The 25,131-nt window shown below is 35.5% G+C and overlaps 1 protein-coding gene across 1 annotated transcript in view; it reads left to right on the top strand.

Moving 5' to 3' along the window:
- Window positions 1-272: 272 nt before the first annotated feature.
- The window catches only part of LOC131586083 (1-phosphatidylinositol 4,5-bisphosphate phosphodiesterase zeta-1-like), a 47,096-nt gene continuing 22,237 nt past the window's right edge, over window positions 273-25,131 (top strand). The window contains exons 1-7 of the mRNA XM_058852820.1: window positions 273-427; window positions 1,438-1,588; window positions 6,050-6,284; window positions 12,785-12,986; window positions 14,575-14,719; window positions 16,563-16,718; window positions 23,932-24,159. Of these exons, the coding sequence (XP_058708803.1) occupies window positions 273-427; window positions 1,438-1,588; window positions 6,050-6,284; window positions 12,785-12,986; window positions 14,575-14,719; window positions 16,563-16,718; window positions 23,932-24,159 (1,272 nt within the window). The remainder of the gene's footprint in view (window positions 428-1,437; window positions 1,589-6,049; window positions 6,285-12,784; window positions 12,987-14,574; window positions 14,720-16,562; window positions 16,719-23,931; window positions 24,160-25,131) is intronic.

Below are 25,131 nucleotides of genomic sequence, written 5' to 3'. Positions count from 1 at the left end.
CAGTGATTTGAAGGCTGATACTGGTGTGCCTCAAAGCAGGACATGGACAGCTGCTCTTGCCCAGGCTGGTTTTGAGGACAGAGAAGTTCCCAGCAGGAAAGTGGGAGCTTGGGTGGCCTCCCAGCACTTTGGGGTGGCATCCCACAACTCTCAACATCCACCATCACCCTGTGCCGTGAAGCCAGCTGGTTCTCCAAGGCCCAAAGAAGGGATTTCCCCCCAGGTCTCTGCAGTGGGTTGGTAGCACAGTGCTCCTGGTTATCTGGGGGAAGATGTTGTGCTGGCAGCCTCTGCCTCACCAGCTTGTCACCTCGGACCGGGACAGAGAGACCTCGGCCAAGCTGGCCAAGCTCCCCTGGAGGACATTGGCACGGCTGGCTGCAAAAGGCCTGCTCTGCCCCACACAGCTCCTGCCAGCACACGTGCTGTGGGTGTGGGATATCCTAAGGGTGGGAGACGGGCAGGGCCTGGAGACGCTTTGTGCTGGAAGGAAAAGGCACAGGATGGTGGCAGGGTGGTGGAGCAATGGGTGGGAGACGGGCAGGGCCTGGGGACACTTTGTGCTGGAAGGAAAAGGCACAGGATGGTGGCAGGGTGGTGGAGCAATGGGTGGGAGACAGGGGCAGGGCCTGGGGACACTTTGTGCTGGAAGGAAAAGGCACAGGATGGTGGCAGGGTGGTGGAGCGGGGGCAGGAAGGGGCCTGTGCTGGGCGCCTGCAGTTTGTGACATCACCAGAGCAACACTGGAGCGACACTGGAAGGATGGGGGAGTGAACATTCCATGCCATTCTGTCAGGTCACAGTGGCATGAGGAGCCCACTGTGAGCCCAAGTGAGATCTCGGCTATGCCACTGCAGTGAGGGGCCTGGAGCAGGCGGTGCACAGCCACCATGGATGAGAACAGATATCCTTTTCTTCTTCTACCTTCTCCTCTTCCTCTGCTCTCCCTGCCCTGTGACAGCTGCCATTGGGATGCCCCTGACATGGCCCTTTCCCCTCAGGCCTGGGCACACAGGGGATGCCCTGGAGGGCCTGGGGCAGCCAGTCCTGTCAGCCAGGGCCGGTTGATAATGTTTGGGTGGGCACAGTGCTGGGAGCACTCGTTCCCTGGTGTTTCTTGGCACTCCCCACCATTCCCTGAGCCTGCTGAATCCCCTCGGCTTCCCCACGTTTCCCTCCTCTCACTGCAGCCCTTTTTGCACCCTGACCACCCCTTGATCACACCCTCCCTTCGGCCCTTCTGTCACTGCTCTCTGGGACTTTGAGGACAGAGCAGAAATCTCTTCCTGCACACCTTGGGGCCTGCTGCATTCTCAGAGGGCAGAATGCAAGGATGTTCTAGAGTATGAAGAAAGGGAAGCACAATCTTCTTAGGTTTAATGAAATTAAACTTTTCCCCCTCATCCCCTCCATTAAAAGGCAATTTAATTGGCCAGAATCTTCCTTAACCTGACGTCTCATACGTGGTTTTGGAATACAATTCAGAATGATTTCATGAATGGGAATGTTGATTTAGAGGGCTGCAGGAGGCTGCTTGAAAAAATGCAAATAAAATTTGATGAAGACCATTTAAAACATATTTTCAAGGTAAGGTGTATGTCCATTAAGCAATGAATGGTTTAGAAGTTCAGTTACACACATCATATGTTTGCTGATTTTTTTCAAGTTAATTTTTTGGGAAATGTATTTCAAGCTAGTGTGGTGTGCAAAATCAGCAAAGAATTTTCCTCCTCCAGGTCTTTCATGTCTGTGTAAAATAGATAACCCAGGGTTTGAATTTGAATCATGAGCCTTTAGATTGGAAGGTATCTCTAAGATCACTGAGTCCAACCATTAATACATTGAAAAGTCCACCTCTGCAACTTGTCCCTAAGCACCACATCTGCAAGCATTTAAGTACTTTCAAGGAATGGTGACGCAGACACTTCCCTGGACAGCCTGTTCCAATGCTTGACAACACTTTCAGTGAAGAAATTTTTCCTAATAGCCTGGCACAACTTGAGTCCACTCCTGCTTGTCCTACTGCTTGTTACTCGGAGAGACTGACACCCACATAACTCTGTCTTTTCTCCACAACAAATTAGTGTAAGATGGAAAATATGTTGGTTTGGATTCCCAGGTTTTTTTTTGTAACATGTCTGCGCTTGAGAAAAGTTAAAGCATTCTGGTTTCATCCTATTCAGCTTCTCTGGTCAAGCTAATGAGCCCAGACATGTCTGTCTGATTCTGGACAGAGCCATGAGAGCAATCTTCTCAAAATCCTCTTTCCAGGAGGACAATTGGGATTTCTCTGAGCTGTCCAGGCTTTAGATCCAGCACACATTCATTCCTTTCTCCACTATACCTCTCCTGTAATATTTAAGAGGTGTGCCTGAATGGATGGGAATCGCTCTCTAACTCCCTGGGAATGGATTTGGCCTTGAGAGGTGGCAGTTTTAAAGATATTTCTGTGAAGATGACATGATACAGCTAGAAGCTGGACTTAAGTTCATTTAGTGTAGGCAAGCAAACTACTGCCAAGCAGATCTTGTCTCAGTGAGCAAATACTAACAAATGAGTACTGGATACATATTTTCTTCATGTAATGACTCAAAATATCTAAGATTTTCCCTTTACATCATTTCCCCCCCAAAAAACCCCATCTGTCTGGTAATGCTTTTTCCCTAAGGGAATGAAAACAAGTGTGTATATATATATAAATATATATATATTTATTTATATAAATACATGTATATTTACTTACTTTCACCTTTATAGATATGATTCTTTTGAGAATGTTGCAACCAGCTGGCAAATTTTGTCCTGATTTGGCAGAGACAATTAACTATGGCAAGTCAGAAAGGTCATAAGAAGGAAGGCACTAAGCTTTCCTCACCCTGTCTTCCTCTCTCATTGTTTGCCTTCTCAAACCAAGGTAGAACCAGCAGCATGAGCTCAACCCTGGCTGAAGAGGCTTCCTGTGGTTTTTTGAACTTTCACTGCATGGAGAAAGTTTCAAAGCTAGAGGATCTCTTGAGAACTTAAAAATATTTCTTGTGGTTTCCTCTATCTTCCCCCTACTTTAGTTTCTGGCAGGAATGTGAGAGATGGTCAGCTGTGGGAAGAGAAAAGGAGATTTGAGGGAAGTGACCTGCAAAGAAGAAGTCTGATCTAGTTGTATTTAACAACATATTATACCCAATAGCCTGATCTAGTTATTTATAGCAGTACTGTTAGGTGCCCTATGCTATTTGAGAAAGATTTACAGGGGTTCAGTAGTTTGAGGGGTTCAAATATTTCATCAGCGAAACAATATGTAAAAATCCAAAGCATTCTGGATGTTATAGACATCTTTGTAATTAACTGCACATCAGCAGTTAATCTAATGGTTATACATAGCAAAATACATTTTATAGAAAGCTAATTTTAAGGAATAATCAGCTTTTTTCTTCTCTGTTCTCTTTGAGCTTATTTTACTGTAATACTCTTTTGAGCAGTATCAGAATTATGAACATTAAGGTTTTAAGGAATAATAAATTTTCATCTAATTTCTCTCAAGACTTTGTCTCTTCTTTTTCTGAACAGCAAAAATTTGATGTGCATTAATAAAAATAGGAATGATAAAAATCTACCTCAAAAATTTACAATATCTTTTTATAGTGACATGATTTTTATCACTTTAATTTGAAGAGTTCTTTTGTGTAGTATTATTGCCTGTATTTCACCAGGAGGCAGCTAAAATAGAAACTTTACTTTTTTGTCCAGCTTCTCTTTGTGCCAGTAACTAAGTGAACATCCTCCAAGTCCTGATAGACTGTTTATTTTCAAAAGAAGTTGGTATTTTCTTTTCCTGCTTAATGGTTATAAGCAAATTTGCAGCACTGTTAAGAACATTAAAAATTGGATGGAAGAAATCAACCTTAGATGGGGAATTTCTCAGCAGTAATGAAATGTGTATAATTAGCATTTGTACAGAAATATTTTCTTGCTGGTGATTTCTGTTAATAATGATCATTATTATTCTCTTTTGCAAACTCAAAGCAAACACTGAAGTACTCATTTGTAAGATTTTTTCACTAGAACTCCTCATGAAATTTAATTTTGTACTCGTTTCAGTTATTTAATATATTTTTACTCCTATTGTACTTATTCAGAAGTGCAGAAAGAACTTTACTGCATAGGAAGGAACTGGCACCAGATCTTTAAACTTTTGGCTTTCATGGTATGGCTTCAAAACCAATCTAATTTAGCAGTAATCCAATCTCTTGATCAAAGAGCAGCCAGAGCTCAAGTAAGCAATTTCCTGCTTCTAGACATTTCTGTGGAAGCCAAAGCAGCCATAGTAAGGGCCATGTTTGGATGTTTGGATGCTGGAACGTGGTGTCTTTGGCATCTCAGTTTAAGGAGCCAACAACTGAGAATTTTCATCAGTTTACAGTCATAAGCACTGAGGCAGTGGATTGCCATTTGTGGTTTTTGTGAGCAATTTTGTCAGAAGATTTCTCTTGATTTGGCAGGTTTTAAGCAAAAATCAGGCTAAAATGATAGAAACATTTATATTTCTGTATTGATATTAATTAATTAATCAGTACATAATTAACTAATATATAACATATATACAATATACAGCATATAGCATATACTATATTTTATATTTTATATTAATAAATAATATTAATATACATAGTATATATTATATAGTTTATATAATAGAATATATGTTATATATTATTATATATATGCTATTATATCTTAATATACGTATTACATATTATATCTTATTATGGTTATATTATATTATATTATATTATATTATATTATATTATATTATATTATATTATATTATATTATATTATATTATATTATATTATATTATATTATATTATATTATATTATATTATATTATATTATATTATATTATATTATAAATGTTTTAATAAATTTCTATTTATATTTCTATTTCTATTTCTATTTATATTTATATATTTAATATAAATATTATTATATATTAATATATATTAATATATATTATATATTATAATATATATTAATATATATTAATATATTTAATATATTTATATTTATATTTATATAGAAATGCAATTTATATTTATATATTATATATATTATATTTATATTTTTATATATTATGTTTATATATATGCAAGACATATATTTATTTCTATGGTTATTTTTATATATATGCAGTTACTTATTTTAAGTAGAAAATTTTAAAGGAAAAATAGAATTGTTAAACCTGTGAAAAATGTAAAAAGCAGAAATGGTAAAAAAGCATTATTCTGCTCAAATTCTTTTGTGGCCTTTTAACTTTTCTAGTGACTTTTATACTGAAACACAGAAATTAATTACTATGCTAACATTCTGTAAGCTGTATGAAAACAAGCTTACAATTCAAGAATTCTGAAAGTGTGAATAATTAATCTAAGTTAAACATTCTGGCTTGTTAAGATTAGAACATGGTGTCATAGGTTATTACAAAATATCTTGTCTTCAAACTTGAATATTGTTTTGTTGTGAAACAATTAACTTCGTTTATTGAAGTGTTGAAAGGGTTGTATTTCTTGGCAATTTGGTCATCCTTATTTCATTTTTAAGATTACTGGTTGCTGATTTTGTGTGCAAATTTGACTGACAGTATTTACAATATGGTGTAAATAGCTGTTGGAGAGGTATTATACTAAATATATTTTCCACTTGATAAGTTTTATGCTGCACATTTATTTTAATGCATAGCATTTTAAAGATTTTCAACAATGTGTTTGAATATTAAAAATGCATTAAATCTAAATTTATTGCACTTATTTAGATGCTAATTGTGTCATATGGTCCATTTTACTTTACATAAAATATTTGTAGCACACAAAGTGTCATCTAAAAGTTGAGGAGTGTAATCTGATTGTAGTCACTGTTGCCTGAGGATTCTTCTATGATGCTCACTCTTATGGTCAGTTATAAAAGAGTGTTTGGTGCATAATTTGTATAATTGCATGTTGTTTCATTAATTTCTTTTTTTTTTTTTAATAAATTTTGCTTGCTTTTTTCCCTCAGAAAACTATTGACAAACAGTCAGGAAATATTATTAGCATGGACGACTTCAGAGCAATTTATCGAGCTCTTGTACACAGGCCTGAATTTGAAGAACTATTCAAGGCTTACTCGACAGATGGCAAAATTCTACCTGACAGCCAGCTCCTTAAATTTCTTATAAAAGAACAATTTCAAACTGAAGCTAAGGAAACAACTGCCTTAGAAATTATTATGAAGTATGAACCCATTGATGAAGGTATGTACAGTTTAACTATTTGATATCTAGCTCTTATTTCTCGTGCTTCTCTCAATGACTGTGTTGTCCTAAACCTCATATATTTCTTTCTTTAAAAGCATGTCTTTTCATCTATTTATTATGTTTTCTTCCTGTGTTTTAATTTCTTTTTATGGTGCCCTCCTTTCTCTGCTCTGTTCTTTTTTCTGTCATTTCTTTATCTTTTTATTTCTAGTCCTTCTACAAATTCTGTTCTTCAGCACATTACAAACCATTTTCAATTTGTTTTTCTTAAAGTCCATATCTGCCATTTTTCTTCTCTGCTCGTTACACTGTCTTCTCTCCCTTGAGTCACTTAGTGAAAATTCAAGGCCTCAGACAAGACTTTTATGTCCTTCTGACTTCCTTGCAGGGGCACTGTGGAAAATTTTTGTAGGTGCCTGGTCACCTTTTGTGAATCACTAGAATGCTGAGATGAGGAGGGCTTCATAAATCTGTAACATGTTCTTCACCTATTTAAAGGTGCCTCAAGTTGGGGTGTAACACTTCTGCTGAGCGTCACTGATTTCAACTTGTGGCAAAATTTACAGCTAGGAAAAGGATAGAACTGCATTTTGCTGCAAGCTGTTACTTTATTCAGTGGAATATGTTCAATTCTTTCGTTTCCTTGGTTCCCAGTCGTTGAAAACGGGTGGAATTGATAAGTGGTTAAGAAAAACAAACCCAAGGGGAAAATATTTCTTCTGGGATAATAGCACTGGATTTTCTATGGTGACCTGTGGTGGAAGAAGAAAATGGAAAATGCCACTTTTTCAATGAGAAACAGAAGAACATTGGGTGTTTCATTTAGAGGCACTTACTGTCCAGTAATAAAAACATGTGACTCCTTATGCCTTTACTCTTTAAGGTTGCCTTTCAAATTTAACTGTATTTTATTAAACATATTCTGCTCTTTCAGAGGAGCTAATGTTTACTAATTGTTCAAATTACCAGCTTAAAAGGTTCCTTTTATTTTGTGTTACCTGTTTTGATGGGAAAGTTCAAATCTATAGCACAGTTAAACAATGAATAATCTTCAGTCCATTAGAAAACACCTTTATAAATATCAACTGAAGTTTCTATAGGTTTAATTTAATGTCTGGTTGAAATTTCAGATGCTGAGACAAATTCTTGTTTGTTTCTTCACCTGTGATAAATTTGTTTGTCTTGTTATTGGAAATAATCTCGCTGAACAAAATAACCTCTGTATTGTTCATGCTCCTTTGAGTGAATTCATACTCCCACTCAAACATATTTATTGAAAAGTTCCAGTTATGATTGACATGAGAGATGATTCATATGGTATTGTGATAGACCATTTTGTGTAAGTGTCGTTCTGAATTTGCTACAGAACATTATTCATCAGGATGATCTGTTGGACTCATCTGTCACCCTTGCCCTCCCTGTGTCTTACAAAAAGGGAAAAGGCCAGGCTTTGACATTTGATTGACAGGTTTGCTAATAGTAATGACCATTCTCTCATAAATGTGATAGCACTGCTATGTCAAGATTAGGATGAAAACAATGACTACATTTTACATCTAATTTAAATAAATCCATTTATAGCATCCAGTGCATCCCTAACATTTCTGCAGAGAGATTTTCAAAGCTATTGAGCCAGATAACTTTGAATTTATTCTCTGTAGGTACTGTAGCTAGCTCAGGACAGTATGGAATAAACTAATCTTTCATTCTTGTTATACAATTTAGATGCCTAATGTCAAAATACTACACTAACAGGTTTTTTCACGTGTGTGCTAAAACCTTGCATTTTTGGTAGAAAGAGCCATTTCTATGGAATTGATCACAAAATATGTGATTCACACCTGACAGTTGTGTCTTACTAGCACCCCAATGAGAGTTTTATTCTTCCCAAACATTCCATTATCTTCCCATTTTACTATTAGCTTTGAATAGAAGACTCAACTCATTAAATGAGATTAAAGAAAACATGCTAACTAAATAATTTTTTTTTAAGCTTGGTATATATGTCTTTTTTAAAAAAAATTCTGCTCATTTACATGGATAGGATTAGAGGCACAGTGAGGATAAGAAAGTGCATCCCAGTATTATTTACAATGTAGAGCCATTCAAGGACTCTATTCCTGCCTATTTTCCTGCTAGGCAATACAAAAACAGGGCAAAAATGCAATCCTGTCTTAAAAAAAACAGCTTGCTTTGTAAATAACAATATAAGCCTGGTGCATCTGTCAGACAAGGACTTTGAGTAATCCAGAATGTATTTGTGAAGCAAAAAAAAAACATTCGCAGTTTATTCCTAGTGCACACAGTCGTGAAGGTTTTTTTTGGATTTTTGATGTATGTGAGACAGAGCTGAATGTAGAGCACAAATTTGCAGAAGAGAGCATTTGATCCCATTGGCCAAGGTAAATCAAACTTAATAAAGGAGACATCTCTGCCAAACTCCCACAGATTTCATAAAAAATCATGTGAAGTAAGAAAGATGGCTTAAAAATCTCAACAAAGACAATGACTGTGGCTGGATTTGAGAGACACAATATATCAGATTATGAAAAGATGTGTAAAGGTCTAGTCTCGGGGAAAAAATTCAAGACAAGGTGATTATGAGATATAAACCCTTAGAAAACTGAACTGCTGTTCAGATAGATACTTTATTCCAGCATGCACCAGTTGTAAGTGTGGGTAAGGGAGAAAAAGCTTCCCTAGAATATAAACTGAGACTAGAAAAGAATTAAGTGTATTATAACTTTAGTCAAGGAAATACTTCTCTCTTTACTGTTCCCTTAGAGCATGAATGTTTCATACTGATGTAGTCAAATTTCATAGTATGAAATTCCATCTGATGATGTTTCTGCCTTTTAATGACTGAAAGATTCCTCCTTCCATTATAGCAGAGTAAAACCCTTGTCTGTGATTGCAAGTATTTCTCATGAGTTCACCCCTAAAATTCCCAGCAAATGTATCTGTACCCACTCCACTCTCTCTGTCCCAAGTACCATAGACATTTAATTACTCATTTAGCTCTCTGGAAGCAAAGAGCACTCACATACATTTAAAAACATGGGAAACATCTCTCTCTCCACATTTCCTAGTCTCACATTCCGTTCAGGCTCTTCTCCTCCCCACTCCTGAGTCTCTATTTCAGTCCAGACACCTCTCCCAGACCCTGGCAGGGCTGCAGGTTGTACTCAGTCCCTTCAGGAGGAAATGGGTCTTGCAGGAGGCTCTGGCCAGTGCAGAGTGATTTCTTGCTTGGTTTGTCTGCCTCATTGTGGGTACTCTAAAGGCCTTCAGGGCAACAAACATCTTGTGATAGTTTTCCATTTTTTCTTTCTGAAGAGAAACATTTTCAAAGAAATTCCAAGGTAAATAAGAAAAATGGAATGTAATAAACTCTGAAAATAATGTATAATGTAATCCAAGTTTTTCAAATACCCAGGTTCAAATATCCATAATTCCTCTCTGATATGACAGTATTTGTATATATGGCAGAGCTGGAGTTTACCCTAACAGGAGGAATGAGAAAAATAATTTTATCTTAAATCAGATTTTAAAAAAACCCAAACAATATAAAGGAATATTGTTAATAAAATGAATTGTACACTATCCAAAAGAGGAGGGCAAGACAAAAGAAATCATTGAACTTTGTGAACAAAAAGAGGCAACGAGAAGACAGAAATCTTTTCTTGCCTTCCCTTTCTACAACAAATGGATAGGTGTGTGCACACTAACTACTGCTAAAAGGTCCTAATGGAGAAAAAGACTGAGGTTCCTCCAGGGGAGAAATGTAAGGTCTTGATGAAAGTCTTTTCACTGTGGAATAGTTATGGAGATGAATTCCCATTTCCTTTAATGTAGAAGCAGAAAATGTCTGTAAGTGGTCAGAAAATAGCATGGCTGGGCTATTCCTCAGAAATGTAAGCTCTGTAAAAATACAAAGATTTTTAGTCTGTTGATTGGAGACATGAGCTGAATGTTTTACTGAAGTCTATGAGCTTACATATTGACTAACAAAACAATGTTAGATGTTCATTTTTTGGGGATTATGGTCATTAGCATATTTGCTTGAACATTAATTTCTCTTGAGAATATTGCAGTTAACTTTTGTCGATGACAAGAACAGCCAGGAAAACATCATAAATAATTCAGAAAAAAAGCAAGACTGAAAAGCCAGTATTTTTTCACTAATTTAATAAATAAATGCAGAAAAGGTAGAACATAAAAGATGTACACACACACACACACAAATAGTTACTAGCTCTACTTGTAATTGCTCAGAGAAATCTATAGACCATGAAAAATAAAATAATCCAAAATGAAATCCAGACAGCTCATGTAATTCATTAGAGGCAAAACATACAGGATGAGTGTATTCTGTTTTGAGTAATGTGAAAAAATTCAAAATGTTTTTTAAAGATCCAGACAGTAGAAATTTAATCCAGTTGTTACAAGTATAGAACAATATACCACGTGCATGTGGATAAATCTATAGGATTCACTTTTCAAGAGTCATCAAGGCTGCAAGAAGTCATCCTGCAAATCTCTCAGCTAAAAGAAGACCAAAGAAATTCCCGATGCAATAAGTACAGTCGGTTCTGTAATATTATTAATATTATTAATCTGAGTAAGATAGTCAAAAATATGGATGGAACAGGGTAGGACCTTCTTAAATGATGTAATCAGGTCAGTGAAGACAGGTTGACAAATCCAAGTTCTTAGAAAATTGTAACAAGCTTGACTAATACAAGTCAAAGGTTACTTTTGAAAACAGGGGGGAAATGAATGATGAATTGAAAGACTGGAAAAGATCAAATGTAATATTTGTTTTAGAAAGGGAACATCTAAAGAACTAGTCACTGTCAGTGACTAGAAAAAAAAAGGAGAAAATAATAAATACGTAAACCCTTCTAAGACGGTAAAAGTGAGTAGCAGTTTGTCAGGACATTCCATGAAGAAATAGTATCCTGTTTTCTCCTATGAAAGATTAACAATACAGATGGATAGCAGAAAAACGAAAATTATCAGAAATCTGAAACAGAAAATGCCCTGGATTGGATTTTTTTTTGAGGAAAGGAGTGGAAAGTGGGAAGTGCAAAAGCAGTGTTCATAGGAGAAAAAGTGTGAAAAAAGAGGAGAGGAATAATACCAAACAGAACAAATATTTTGGACAGCAAGGAAGTTTCAGGGTAAATTTCTGTTTCCTAATTATGAAAAATTTCCTAACAAGGTTATTTAGCAGTTGAAATGCTTTTGTTGGGTTGTCTGTGGATTCTTCATCAATGGAAGACTGGAAGAATAACTTCAGAAAGACTTCTGTTAGGAATAAGTTGTTGGGTGAATGCATGTTTGATGTCTGGATGCCCTTCTGTTTTTCTTTATCATTGTAAAACATTGCAAGTTTTCTAGTTCAAAGACCTGTGTAATTGAGAAACAATTATTTTCTGTAAATTCTCATCCAGGTGTAAAACTTCCAGTCTGTCACACACCAAAGATCGATAATTGCAATTCTAACTTGTACATTCTGATTCTTATAGCTGCAGTAAGAATTACCAGGGCAGAAAAGGGGGTTTTCCTACAGGTATTTCCAGTCCCCAAGTTTGTATACATCGACTTCTAAACTATTATTAACATAAAATAATCTTGGATTATTTACTTATTGTTAACTACTAGCCTAACGGTGACAATAAAATTATTTTAGAGTAAGAACTGAGCAAAATCCCTCACTAATTCAAACTATATTTTGAAGCAAATCTAACTTTTGAGATTATATCATTTGTAAAATGACTGCATTACAAACATGACATTGAGAGCAGTAGCTGGCAGTGTAATGGCTCTGTTTGCCATTAAATCAGTCAAAACCAAAACAAATGGGATGACTATCACTGGTATGGACTCAATTAGTTCATTTTGTTATAAATATAGTAGTGTAATAGGCTTGATTTGCAATTCATCTGTGTAGACAGTTATTTCTTTGGTTACAATGCTATTTTTATTTCAAATATTTCTAAACATGATTTGATCAATATTTATTTGGAACTTTCCACCCCTGGCAAAGACATTTGGTGCTAGAAGTCATAGTTTCTGCAAGATTATATTGAGAATTTCTGACTTTTTAGAGAACAATCCTGGTTCTTTTAAAAGAGAAGATTCCCTTAACACGTTGTCTGGCATGTTACTTTCCAAAGTAAATGACAAATATTTTATTTATATTTAATTAGGACTACTGAAAATTCTTCTTAGTGCTGTCCATAGAAGAATAAAAGTGTCAAAACACATTTTTTTCCTCTCAGAAGTTTGAACCACAGCAATTCAGCTCCAGAGTCACACGTATCTGATGTTTGTGTTGTTTATACATTTGGTATGAATTTTAAAATTGCAGGAAAGCTTTGTGCTGTATAACCTTTAGCAGTGTTCAGAATTGGCTATTAAAAATTTCAGAAAGTGCATCAGAGTGGCTTCACAACAGAGATTTATTTTTTTTTCCTTTTGTTTTTGTTCAGTGAGGAAGAAAAGGCAGTTGTCATTTGAAGGATTTATAAGATACCTGAACTCAGACGAATGTTCAATATTTAAAAGCCAGCACAAGACCGTCTATCAAGATATGAACCAGCCATTATGTGACTATTTTATTTCGTCTTCTCACAACACCTACTTGATAGCTGACCAGCTAATGGGACCCAGTCACTTATGGGGCTATACCAGGTATATAGACATAATTTTTAATATTTTAAACTTTCTTTGGCTTTTTTTTTTTTTTTTTAAATTAATGCTAAGTCACATACAATCCTACTTGGAAATAAGGGACAAAGCCATCAAAGATACAAGTTGAAATGAGAGTGGTATTTTATTTTGTGTGTACACTTTTCAATATATTTGCCAAACCATCTGTTCATAGTCTGGAAGCAATCTATTTTTTTCACTTACATCTCAGAAAATCAACCTTGCAGCAAATGGAATCTATAGTATATTGTACAGTACACGATTAAATCAGTTTTTAATCTCAACGTGCCATGCAAAAAATAAATAACTCCCTGAAAGAAATGTAAAATTCCTGGGCAAGCTGTGATCTGTTCAATGTAGAAGATGTGTGCTGGAGTATGTCTGTGTCAAGGATATCTGTGTTCAGTGCATGTTGCAGTGTGGGCAGGTTAGAAACAACAAAAACAACAAAACATGGGCATTCAAGTAGGCAGCAGGGAGAGGAACCTGTGCAGTGTGTGACTCCAAGAGGATGATGACCAGGATGCCTTATTGCCAAGACAGGGAAGAAAGAAATTAATTGTGTAGTAAATGCAACACTGAGAGGGCAGGATGTATTAAGAATTAGGAGGAGATGTGTCCAGAATTATTTGTACTACTTTAATGAAGAGAAAGCAGCAGGAATCATCATCTATCTGAACACTTTGTAATTTTTTTTTTGGTTGCTCTCTTGATGTTCTTTAGTGACTTGCAACCATCAGAAACAGTTCTAACAGTAATTAAAATTTCTAATTCTAATTTCTAACAGTATTTAAAATTCCATTATGTTAATGCTGCCTTGCTGAAAGTAATTGCAAAGAAGGTATAACCCCCTCTCTCTTTATCTCCTATATGTGTGAGGAAAATGCTAAAATCAGCTAAAGGCATATTTGACATATTGTTAATGTGTGAAAAGCAGGATGTAAAAGACAGCTTGGTAATTAAGTAAAACAGTTTATAAGAAATGTTTCAGTTAGTTGCAAGTCAAATATTAGAAACCTAAGAATTTAAGGGATGACACTAACATATTCAGATTAAAGCAGTAAAGTCAGGGTGTCTCAGAAACTTTAGCACTCTTAGAAATGTGGTCTGGGGAGAGGAACTGTTTTATGTAAAGACCAAGTGCAACCTGATTCTCCAAGTACTATAGATTTTTAAATATAGTGATTCTCAAAATTCTAAGCAAGTTTGGAATAGTAGCACAAAATAGCATTGAAAATATTTATTCTTTTATTTTAAGTGGCAATTTGCCTTTGTTCCAAAATTCCTTAATTGAAATCTTTGATTTTTAGCCTTTTAAGGAAGATAATGCAGGTAATCCCATATTCTTTAAAGGTCTAATAAAGTTTATTAAATAACACACACCTAAAATAGGCAGAAACAGAAAGTATGTCTGTCTCATATAATTCTGTAGGATTTCTATTTATGGTGAAAATGAGGTGTTTTTTCTGTAATTAATCCCTGTGCTTGTAATTAGAAACACAGCAACTTGTATAAAAAAGTTTGCTATCTTTCTTTTGGCTGCAAAATTGTTTCTCTTGTTCTTCTGAAGTGCTCTGTTAAAAGGATGCCGTTGCCTGGAGATTGACTGCTGGGATGGCACCAACAACGAACCTATTGTGTATCATGGTCACGCTTTAACAAGCAAAATTCCATTTCGCTCCGTAATTCATGTGATTGACAAGTATGCATTTATGGTACGTACAGATCTGTGTGTGTATACATGAGTTGGTTAGAATGGGATGGTGGCTTTAACTAAGTGGGGACATGGCTCTTGTAAATTCTCCAGGGTAAAAAAATGCAACTGAGCAATGGGTATTTTAAAAATTAATTGCAGAGCAATTGTGCTATTTGTTCTTAATGTAGTTTAAAATCTAGTTAAAGGAATCATAATCATTTTTCCTGATAATGAATATAAACCAAACTTAGTGCAAAGGATTCAGGTGATCTCACTCAGCTTGTTAGGTGGAATTCTCACCTGACATAATTTAAACAAGGACTGAATCTATATTGAAGACCTAGTTCAGATTTTTTCTGATGTTTTCCTCCTTCTTTATATCCCTTAAAGGTTTTTTTGTCACTTACTCTTCTGCTGCTATGAGTCTGTCTTGTATCCTCTGTGTGAATTTATAAAATAGACAAAAATATTAGATAATAGATGAGTTTGAGACTTTGTTTTCCATTTCCTCTCTTTTGATTTTGAATGTTGACACTGATAAATGTTAGCAGCTACTGATGTTTTTTGGTCAGGTGACCCATCAGAGCAAAGTTCCTTTTACCTATCTCTAGAAAAACACTGAAATCTGGAGAGTTTTTGCACCGTCTCAGGCTTTTGTATAAGCTTCTGGTGAAACTCCTGCTCAAAGGAAGTGCTGAATGACTATTAAGATAAATCTCAGAATCAGGCCAGCATTATGTGTATGAATATATACATCCACGATCATAAATTTATGTGGATTTTCATGCATATGTATTTATAGCCTTCTCAGTGTTAATCAAAGCTGCGGTTTTTTTCTGTTTTCTATATAAAACTTAATTAATCTCTGATTTTAAAAGTGAAATTAAAAACATGATTTTATTCCACTGTTTTTCAAAACCCACTGGATAAAACTTGCCTCTTCTTGCTAACACACAGCATATTGTGCTTAACTCTAATTCAAACTTCAGTTCTCAAGCCCAAGTGCCAATGAGATGATAAAATCACAACAGGTCATGGTTGGTACCAGCTGTCCATGCAGGCTGAGCTTTTCTTCTCTTAAAAGTCAATAGCAAGTGCTCAGGAGACAAATGTAAAGACAGGAAAAACATAAAATGGTGTTTTCCTTATTGACAATTTAGGCTCTGCCTGAGCAAAGATTTCATTCAGACTATATTTTTGGTATCCACCAGTATTATTGGCAACTTATGAGATTTACTTATAAGTCTAGATGGATGCATTTCTTTTGAGTTCTTCTCTAATTTTTACTAATTTTCTCTTTTTCACCTTTTAGCTTTAATTTTTACTCAATTACCCTTGCTTGAGTAGTGTGATGAGAAAAGTGTATACTGTCCCTAGAAAAGTTTGTGGTATTATCAAAAATAAAAAATATCCATAGCTTGTTCATGTAAAGGAAATAATTTCTGAACAAGCTTTGGGGAGACTATCAAAGCCTTGATAGACTATTTGAAAAGTAGTCAAAAAATCTGTCATAAACTAAAGCAAAAGACATTTAATTCTGATTTATGCTTTCAATTTTAATTTTAGAATCTGATTTTAGCTTTTAAAACCAAAACAAAGCAGTCCTTTTTTCATATATGTCTAGCTCTGTTTTAACTTTCTGAAGGTGCATTTCTTTTTTCTTCTTCAATTGTGCTTTCTTTTTTCCACAAATGTTACCTGTTTTATTGTGTTACTAACCTGGAACAAGTGATCTATATTCTGAAGTTTTTGAAAATGAATGTAAATACAGATGGCCAAGGGGACTTTTGTAAGATATTTTGGAAAAGCAATTATTCATATTTTTATTTATTAATAATAAAATCCTAAAATTATATTTCCAGTCATCTGCCTATCCAGTTATACTGTCTCTGGAGAACCACTGCAGCCCTAAACAGCAGGAAGTAATGGCAGACTGCTTGAAAAGTATTCTAGGTGACAAACTTCTCACTACACCAATTGGTGGTGCAGTAGATATGACTGAACTGCCTTCTCCTGAGGTAATAAGTTTTCATTTTTCTCTGTGAAAGAAATGGAAATGATGGTGGGGTTCTTCATTATTTTTTTTTTTCAGTCCTCTGGGACTGAATTTATGGATCACATCTGTGTCAGAAATAGACTTCAGGTAGTAACAAAAATATTTAAACTGCACCAAAAAAACACATGGAAATACATCTGTTATTTGCTGATTTATTTTTTTGTTGCTTAAATTGAAGGAAATTCCTGAAATTTAAACATGTTATTGAAATGGAAACCTGAGCCTACATTTTTTGTCAATAACAGTGATGATGGAGGTTTTTTTTGGTCCTCTGCTACTGCAAAGCCATTCTCTTTCTCAGTGTGTTTCTCCCTCAGACAGCGTTTCTCAGCGGATGGCCCGAGACCCCTGGGACATGAAGTCAGAAAAGGCAATTAGATGGGTGTTGAAAATTTTATTGCAAACTAAAACAAATACATTTCCTTTGTTCCAGTCTTTGCACATAATTTTCTTTCAAGGACAAAAACTTTTTTCAAGTCTTTTGTAGCACAAATACGTGCACACATACAAAATACTTATTTCAGCTTCTCGCTGTTGCCAGTATAGCCATATTTTATTCCTTGTGTTTTTACAGTAGCTAAAAAAATGCAAATGAAAATGTGGGAAGGAAGCACTGCCATAAGGAAAAACAACACACAAAAGGTGTTTAAAATAATTTTTTAAGGATTTGTCAAGGAAAAATATTTTTGAAGTGATCTGTGCAAGAAGATGTGCTGAAGTATTACCGTACTCTTATATTTCCATAACAATGTTGTAATATTTAATGTTCATGTTTCTCCACCCTTTTTTTTTTTTATTGTAGCAATATATTTTTTTGCATCATGGTTTCCAACATAATTTTGAAGCCTTGAAAACTGTTTTTTCAATTAGGAAAAAATCTAAACTCTATCAAACAGGAGGGCTTGTTGTAAAGCTTCTCAAATCACGGCTGGATTCAGTGTAGGAGATGTGCAAGGATCATATGTCCTCTGAAGCAAGCACAAAATCAGTGAAATGGAATCACTGAATCACACACTTAAAAATATTAATTTCTATGATATATGTCCCTTACCATATGGTTACTGTGATACAGGGAGTTCATACTTCATATTTCCACAGCTTAGAGTTTTCATGAGTCAGCTCTGTAGAGTTTTGCCTGAAAATGGATTGCTGGGTCTATGTATGGAAATGCTGTCAGCTGAGATTAATTCTCCTGAGCTTTTAACATATTAAAGTATTGTGAGACATATTTCCCATCTGTGCAAGGTGTAAGGATTACCTAAATAACGCCACTGTCGTCACCTGATTACAAAAGTTTTAATTCAGAAAATTATTATCTTGAGAATGAACACAAATGAGGATCTTCTCTGTTTCTCCTAGGTTTTCTGATCATGCATGTAAGAAAAGTCAGTAGGACTTTACTTAGCAATGGAAATATGTAGCTATGACTGAATTTGTAAATTCAGTTATAAGCTTGACTTTGGCTGGCATCTTTTTGAAGAGCCAAAAAAGGAGTTTAGTGACATCACATCTTTAAAGCTTGGGACCTTGTGCATTTTCAAGGCCTGGGTAAATTCATTGTCATTTGAGAAAACCAAATTCTGAATTTAGTCTTCAGACTGCTTTACTCAAGCTGTGCAAAAGAGATGTTACAGAACCACAAATGATGAATTTGAAATGCTCTTTGTTGGAAGGATCCTCAGTTAGTGTGAAAAAGAAAAAAGCTGTCACCTATATAAGTTGTTGGTCCACTTTTTTCAAGATGGAGCATTAGCAAGAAAAGGGAAAAAGCCACCTCAGTGTTCTTCAAGATCAGAATTGAATGGTTATTTTGTGTGTACATGAAGTGGGAAATCACATAGTTTCTCCAAACACTTCAAAGAAACATTAGACAACTACAGGTTCCTTTTAGGTTTTGGAGTTTTGGAGGCTTCCATCGAAATAATTTTCTTTTATATGGTCAATCTTCTGCTTCTTTCTTTAAGTAGGTCTTGAACTATACCTTTGTCAACTGAGATGATTGTGTGTGTGTGGAAGGAGGTTAAAATGAGGAACACGCCCACTCTTAGGTGGTTCCTTGGACCACCTTGCAATGATGTCTCCTACCATTGTAATTCTAAGTGAAAATCACATGGAGGCGCAGGAAATAAAAGCGGAGGATCACTGAACACTTCCTCTCTCTGCTTTTCCCAACACTTGCTTCATCTGAAAAACAAACCCCAGAAAATTTCAGGACTAAAGGTTTTTTAATTCTTTGCCTTCAGTCATATATTCACACTTCCATCTGACTATATTGATATTATTAATTCCCTGCAATTCCTGTATTCTGTGGCATCTCAGCACACAATTCCTCCTCTACATATGGAGGAAGGAGAAGACTTTTGCACTACTTCTTTCTTTCCCACAAACTTTATCCCATGAGAAACTGAGGCTGCTTTTAAGCTTCACCTGTCCCATCTCTTTCCCAAGAAGATGTTTTGCCACCCAAAGCGACAGACCTGATACAATTCTCTGCTCCCAGTCTTGGCCATCATGGTGCTTCTAAAGAGACTTCATGAACTCCCTCTAATCTTCACTGGAATAACAGGTCCTTTGAGTCAGGTCCTGCATTAAATTAGATTTGACATCAGTGACGGGCGCCAGACATCTCTGCTGGTTGTACCAGCACTCCTGGTGATGTGCTGATAGAAAGTGAAGGAATGAAGTGCCTTATGCAGCAATTTGTAGATGAACTTAGAAAATATCTAGATGCTAGAAGAGATAAGGTTTTACTTACCCCGCTGTGTTCTTCCTCTCAAGAGATCTGACAGCAATTGAAAGGAGCATGTGGGCATCCAATATAACACAGAAAAGAATGTAAGCACATTGATGCTTTGATGAAAGTTTGTTCCTCAATTATTTTGCATTGTAGAGCATTGAACTGCCTTACACTGCTGACAGGATAGATATATCAGATAGTTAGGAATCTTTTATTATTTGCAGGTTTCCTGTCACAAAGTTGGAATGAGATATTGCTGTGTGATTAACTGAAAGTGAAGTGGCAACTACTGTGATTTTACAAGTTCTCTTTAATGTTTACCACACAGCTGCAAGATCAATTACTGCATTGTGATGTCTCAGAAGCATTTCTGGCCAGGATTGCCAAGGCTTCCCTATGGTTGTTAAACCTGTGGTGTCCAAATAAAAGGATCTGTTTAATGAGATCCTTGAGAAAGATCAATAGAAGGCCTCCAGTACAACTTCATGGGCTATGGATATTTTAAATTCTGCTATTATGGGGAAAACCAGCTAACTCCATAAGCCAGGACTCATCCTTCACACTTTTCTTCACCTGTATCTACTCAGTATAAAAAGGAGAGCTTTCTCTACACAGTGAGTGTTTTCAGTGAGAAATTCAAGATTAAGCACATCTAATTCTGTTGCTTCATTTATGAGATTAATTCCTATTTATTTTGACCAACACATTCACATATGCAAATGTCTTGACCAAGTCTTTGCATCAGAAATACTTTTGTTTCTTAGCAAGTCAAAATGTTTCTAGTCACTCTTATGCCTTTTGATCAGTCTATGGCATCTATTCTTTACAAAAAATATGAAAAAAAAAAAAAGAGAATGTGGTATGTCTTGGTGATGACCTCAAAAATAATAATAAAAAAATCCATACTGTTTCTCATAAAATTTCAGGAATCTCTAGGCTGTAGTGAGTACATACAGAAGACTCATCTAATTCCTTCACTATTTTTAGGCATTGCACTCTTGAGGGAACATGATTTTCCCAGAAATGTGGTAAACATGTGACAGTCATTATCTGTTAATAGCTTCTTTGCATTGTAAAGCAACTTCAGGAGGTAACTAAAAACAAGACATTGCCATATTTTATATCATTACCCAGGTAGGTCTTGGGTCAATGGCTTATTTGGTGTATAAAAATCATGTGGTTTGTTTGGTAAGGCATCTTCTTGGACCATTGAACTTTGGTAAGGAATCTGTGCAATGAAGACTCTGAGCCAACCTGTAACCATCTCATCTTTCTCTGCAATCATCTGGACTTATTTCCAATGCATCCAGAGATTTAGTTGCCCATGTAGAATATAGTTTCAGCTATAGCACAGCTATTTATCCTTAAGTAGACTTAAGGTAAGTAGACTTACCTGAAGTCTACTACAGAGCACAACACAGAAATGGAATTTTCAGGGTAGGGTGCTTCTCACTGGGTAAATGTGTTGTAGGAAAACTTGCTATGAGGTAGCTAAAATGCTGCTCCTGATATAATTAATATTTGTTTGCCTAGAGCTCAGACCTTGCTGGTGGTATTGATTAAAAATATCTGTATAATAAGTATACAGTATTGATATAAAGTATCTGTAGATGATAACTGTGATTTATAAGGCTGCCACAAAGACATCCATTCACACTTCACTAAGTGTGATTCGTTAAAGATAGCTGGTGTTGGGTTTTTTTAACAGCTGTACTTAACAAATCTTGTCATTGTCTCAAAACCTTTCCCTGTGTCAGACTTCACAGGAGGTGTTGTATCTTAACCCTATATCAGTATTTAAGGCAGCAGTATCATTCTTGAAATAGAATATTATGTAAAACTCAGAAGAGATTTTAACTTTGTTACTTAGCAAGATTTTCAAGGCTTGATATTCCTCTAACTGAGCACCTACAGCTGGTCAGGAGAGAAGAAGGGAGAACAACAAGCTCAATTTAAACAGGAGAAGCTATTCTGTCTTTAATACTTCTGTCTCAAATCCAGGGTTTGTTCCTTACATTTCTGGGCACTGAATTTTCACATTAATTGTAGTCATCAATAGGTGGGTTTGCCCGATCCAAAGTGCTTGTGATTTTTATCTTGGAAACTTGGCATTACTTCAGCTGATTTGTGTTATACATCCCATTAACCAGAATGCACAAGAAAAAGGTTTTGTTCATTTAATTATGTAAATATTTGTTCTAGTTGATTGCACTTCGAGGTTTTTGCTTATGCCAGTCTTGAAGTCCCACTATGCTCTAGGGAGGTCCTATGATGTTTTACATATTTGAATTTTTTAGTATGCTTGCAGTTTTTATAGAAGTAAACAGCAAATGTATTTTTAACATATTTTGCCTTTCATAATAAAACTAGAAAGGAGAAGTTATAGTGAATGCTCAGACTTTCAGCTCATTAAAAGGCTTTTCAGCTCTCTTAGAAGACCTGGACATGTAGAGGAAAAGGTGTCACATATTTAGCAGTGCTGATTACCAATTAAAGAACTCAGATTTCACACAGTCACTGAATTTGTAACCATACATTTGTTATAAGTTTTTTTGAAGATGTGTGAAGTTCAGACAAAAGCCTATGCCATTTTTTCACTCTGTGTTTCACTTTCAGTGATTGGGGGTAACTATTATTGTCATTTGCTTCTGGCCAAAAAATAGCAAATTCTCTGGAGTATTTTTGTAACTGTTTCTGAAAAGAACCATGATTTTAGAATGTTACCTTTGTAGAAAACAAAGCAAACCTTAAAAAACTTCTCCTACCTCAGGATGTTTATGTTTTTGCTAACAGCTCGCAAACAGAATTTTAGAGACTGATTGACATCATGACCCATTTTTATATCATTACACACACACACTATTGTCTTTTTTTACTTAAAGTTATGTTTGCATATAGGAGGCAGTAATGTAACCATAGATAGTTTTTTCTTCCCTTGTATACCAGGTCTTTTTTTATTTTATTTTATTTTTTTTTATTTGTAGAATGAAGTCTTCCCATGAATAACAAAATACAAGATCAAAAGTGGATAGAATTGCTTTTAGATACTGGGAAATGTGAACATGCAAAGCAAAATTCAGAACTCTTAAAAAACATGAGTAGCATTAATCATATTAAAACTCTTCTAAAAATACCAGAGAAAAATAAAAAAAAGAGTGCATTAATAAGAAATGAAGGCAATGTTAAAGGGCATCCTTATCCTGAGTCACCAGTGCAGAGAGACTAATCAAACCTTCCAGCAGCATGGCATTGATAGATATTGGGCATAGGATGTCTCATTCCACTGGCACCCTGGCAAACTACCAACACGAGATCTGAAGCGATAGGGGGATTATGAGCAATGGAGCTTGCAATGGAAATAAATGGAATGTCTCTATCCTTGCCTATGGCTCTGGTTTCTACTAAAAAACTTTGGCTTTATATATTTCTGTTATCCATACCTTTCATATTTACTTCGTGGATACCTTAAAACACAGCATTTCAGTTACCTTTCATTTATTGTGAATTTTTTTGTTCCCTCTTCCCGCCACACTCCCAGTAGTGTAATCTTCCTTTCCACTAGAGCATAGGAAATTCAAAGAACATTGTTGTGGATCACTTTATTCAAGAGTGACAGTAAGTCCTGTTACTCCCTGACAGCTCCTGTGCACAGATGTACTGCTGCATAATAGAAGCTTTACTATTAATATAGTTTTGTAAATTGAAGTGAAATATATACTCATAGGATTCTGTTCCATAGATGAAAGCCATGCTGTTAGAATCAATATAATTCAATGATGTTTTTCTCCCTTTACATTACATATTATGGAGGTTGATACACGTCCATTTAAAAATAGAGAAACTGCTTAGGCAAAATCACCAAACTTTTGTTTCCCTGGCCAGGTAAGACCAGCATAAGGTTCTACTGTAAAATAACACAAGTTATAAACAAAAGTTTTCATTTGGTACACCAGAGAGATATGCACAAAGGCATTAATCAAATAACAAATTTCCTGCAGGCTTAGTGATAGATGAAAACATTCCAAATGAATAGCAGACACATCTTTAAGTGTGTATATACACATAGAAGTACATTTAGGCTTAAAATAGAAGTAAAAAAATAAGTAAAAAAATATACCTTCTATGTCTTGCCTGGCTATCACTTTTGGCTCTTACTTAGCTTTCTACTTTTATCTTTTCATAGTTTCAGCATCTGGGTTCCTGTGGAAGAGAGCCTTTTTTCCTGTCATGGTGTTAGATAGGCTCATTCTGTTGTGTACATTGATCCCCAGATTCTGTTTGGTTTCTTTGGCTTTGGCTTCTGCCTCACTCTATTTTAATTCATTTTGCAACCTCACATCATTATATTTAATAAACAACTTTGAAGATTGGTTAAATAACACCAAGAGATGAAAACCTAAGTAATTCTAGTTACTATTGTTCAACCTCTTTTCTATAGGCATTAAAATTCAAAGTTCTGATAAAAAATAAAAAAGTTGGAACAATTGAGGAAGGTCTGCTCAGGATGGATGCTGAATATGGTGGTGAGACAGAGGAACTGAGTGACTCTGAATCTGAGTCTGAGGATGACGACGCAGATGACACGTTACCTCTTCAGCCATCAAGGAGTCCCACCAGAAGAAGAAGAGATCATAGACTTTCACCCCCACCTCAAAAAAAACCAAAGGTAACTTTTGCTGCAATTGAATATAGAGAACACACAGATTTTTTTTTTTAAAGAAACTCGATTATCTTAAAATAGAGACTAAACTGAAAAGTTGTTATAAATAAGTTATTTTAAAATAATTTATATTTTAAATTTAATTTAAAATTTAAAGAGAAAACTTTAAAATTACTAAGATCAGTGCATTTGGAAATTACATTTTTTAGCTCGAGGTTTCAGAGTTTTCCTACTCTTATAAGAAAAGTCAGACTGGACCACATTTTAGTACCCAACTCAAAATCAACCCCTTCCTGTGCTCCCATCTTGAACTTCAACATTTTCCTCTCTCAAAACTTGTGCTTGTCCCAGGCTCTCGGTCCCACAGTAGATTTAAGATGTGTTTTGTTGGTGCCATGGCTCTCCTGGAACTATGTATAGAGAACACTTACAGCAGTACCTGATGACAACAGGCAGAGTTAACCATTTCTTCCCCAGGTCTTCCAGTCTATTTTTGAGATAGATAAAGTCTCCTATTTTCTTCAGTTCTGGATTTTTTTGCATTAAATTAGGTGCACATTCCTGGTTGTGCTGGAACATTTTTCAGCACCTGGAGCTGAAGAGGTGTTTTTAGATTTATCATGCAGAGACTTAACTTTATTTCTGAAAAAAGTGTAAAAATTTGGTGTTTGAAAGTCAAATTGAACTTAGTTTTTTTAACCAACTATAATTCTCTACCACGGAAAATCTGTTGCTTCATCAAGGTTGAAACTGCCTTGTTCAGCTTTTTTAGGATGTCAGGCAGCACCTGGTGTACCCAGTCACTCTTGCACATCATGCTCTGATTGCCTGAATGTGGCTAAACCAGCAGTGCTCCTCAGAGCCCAGCACTCTCGCTGAGAAGCAGTGTCTCTTTTTTTTTATATGATTTGAAAGTTTTTTTCTTCTTTCTCATTCCAACTGACATGGAGAAATAGTAAGGAAAAATTCTGAGGAAGG

The sequence above is a fragment of the Poecile atricapillus genome, chromosome 18 (genome assembly GCF_030490865.1).
Source record: "Poecile atricapillus isolate bPoeAtr1 chromosome 18, bPoeAtr1.hap1, whole genome shotgun sequence".
Lineage (NCBI taxonomy): Eukaryota > Metazoa > Chordata > Aves > Passeriformes > Paridae > Poecile > Poecile atricapillus.
Note: the sequence above shows the minus strand (reverse complement) of the source record. Positions and strands in the feature narration are given on the sequence as shown.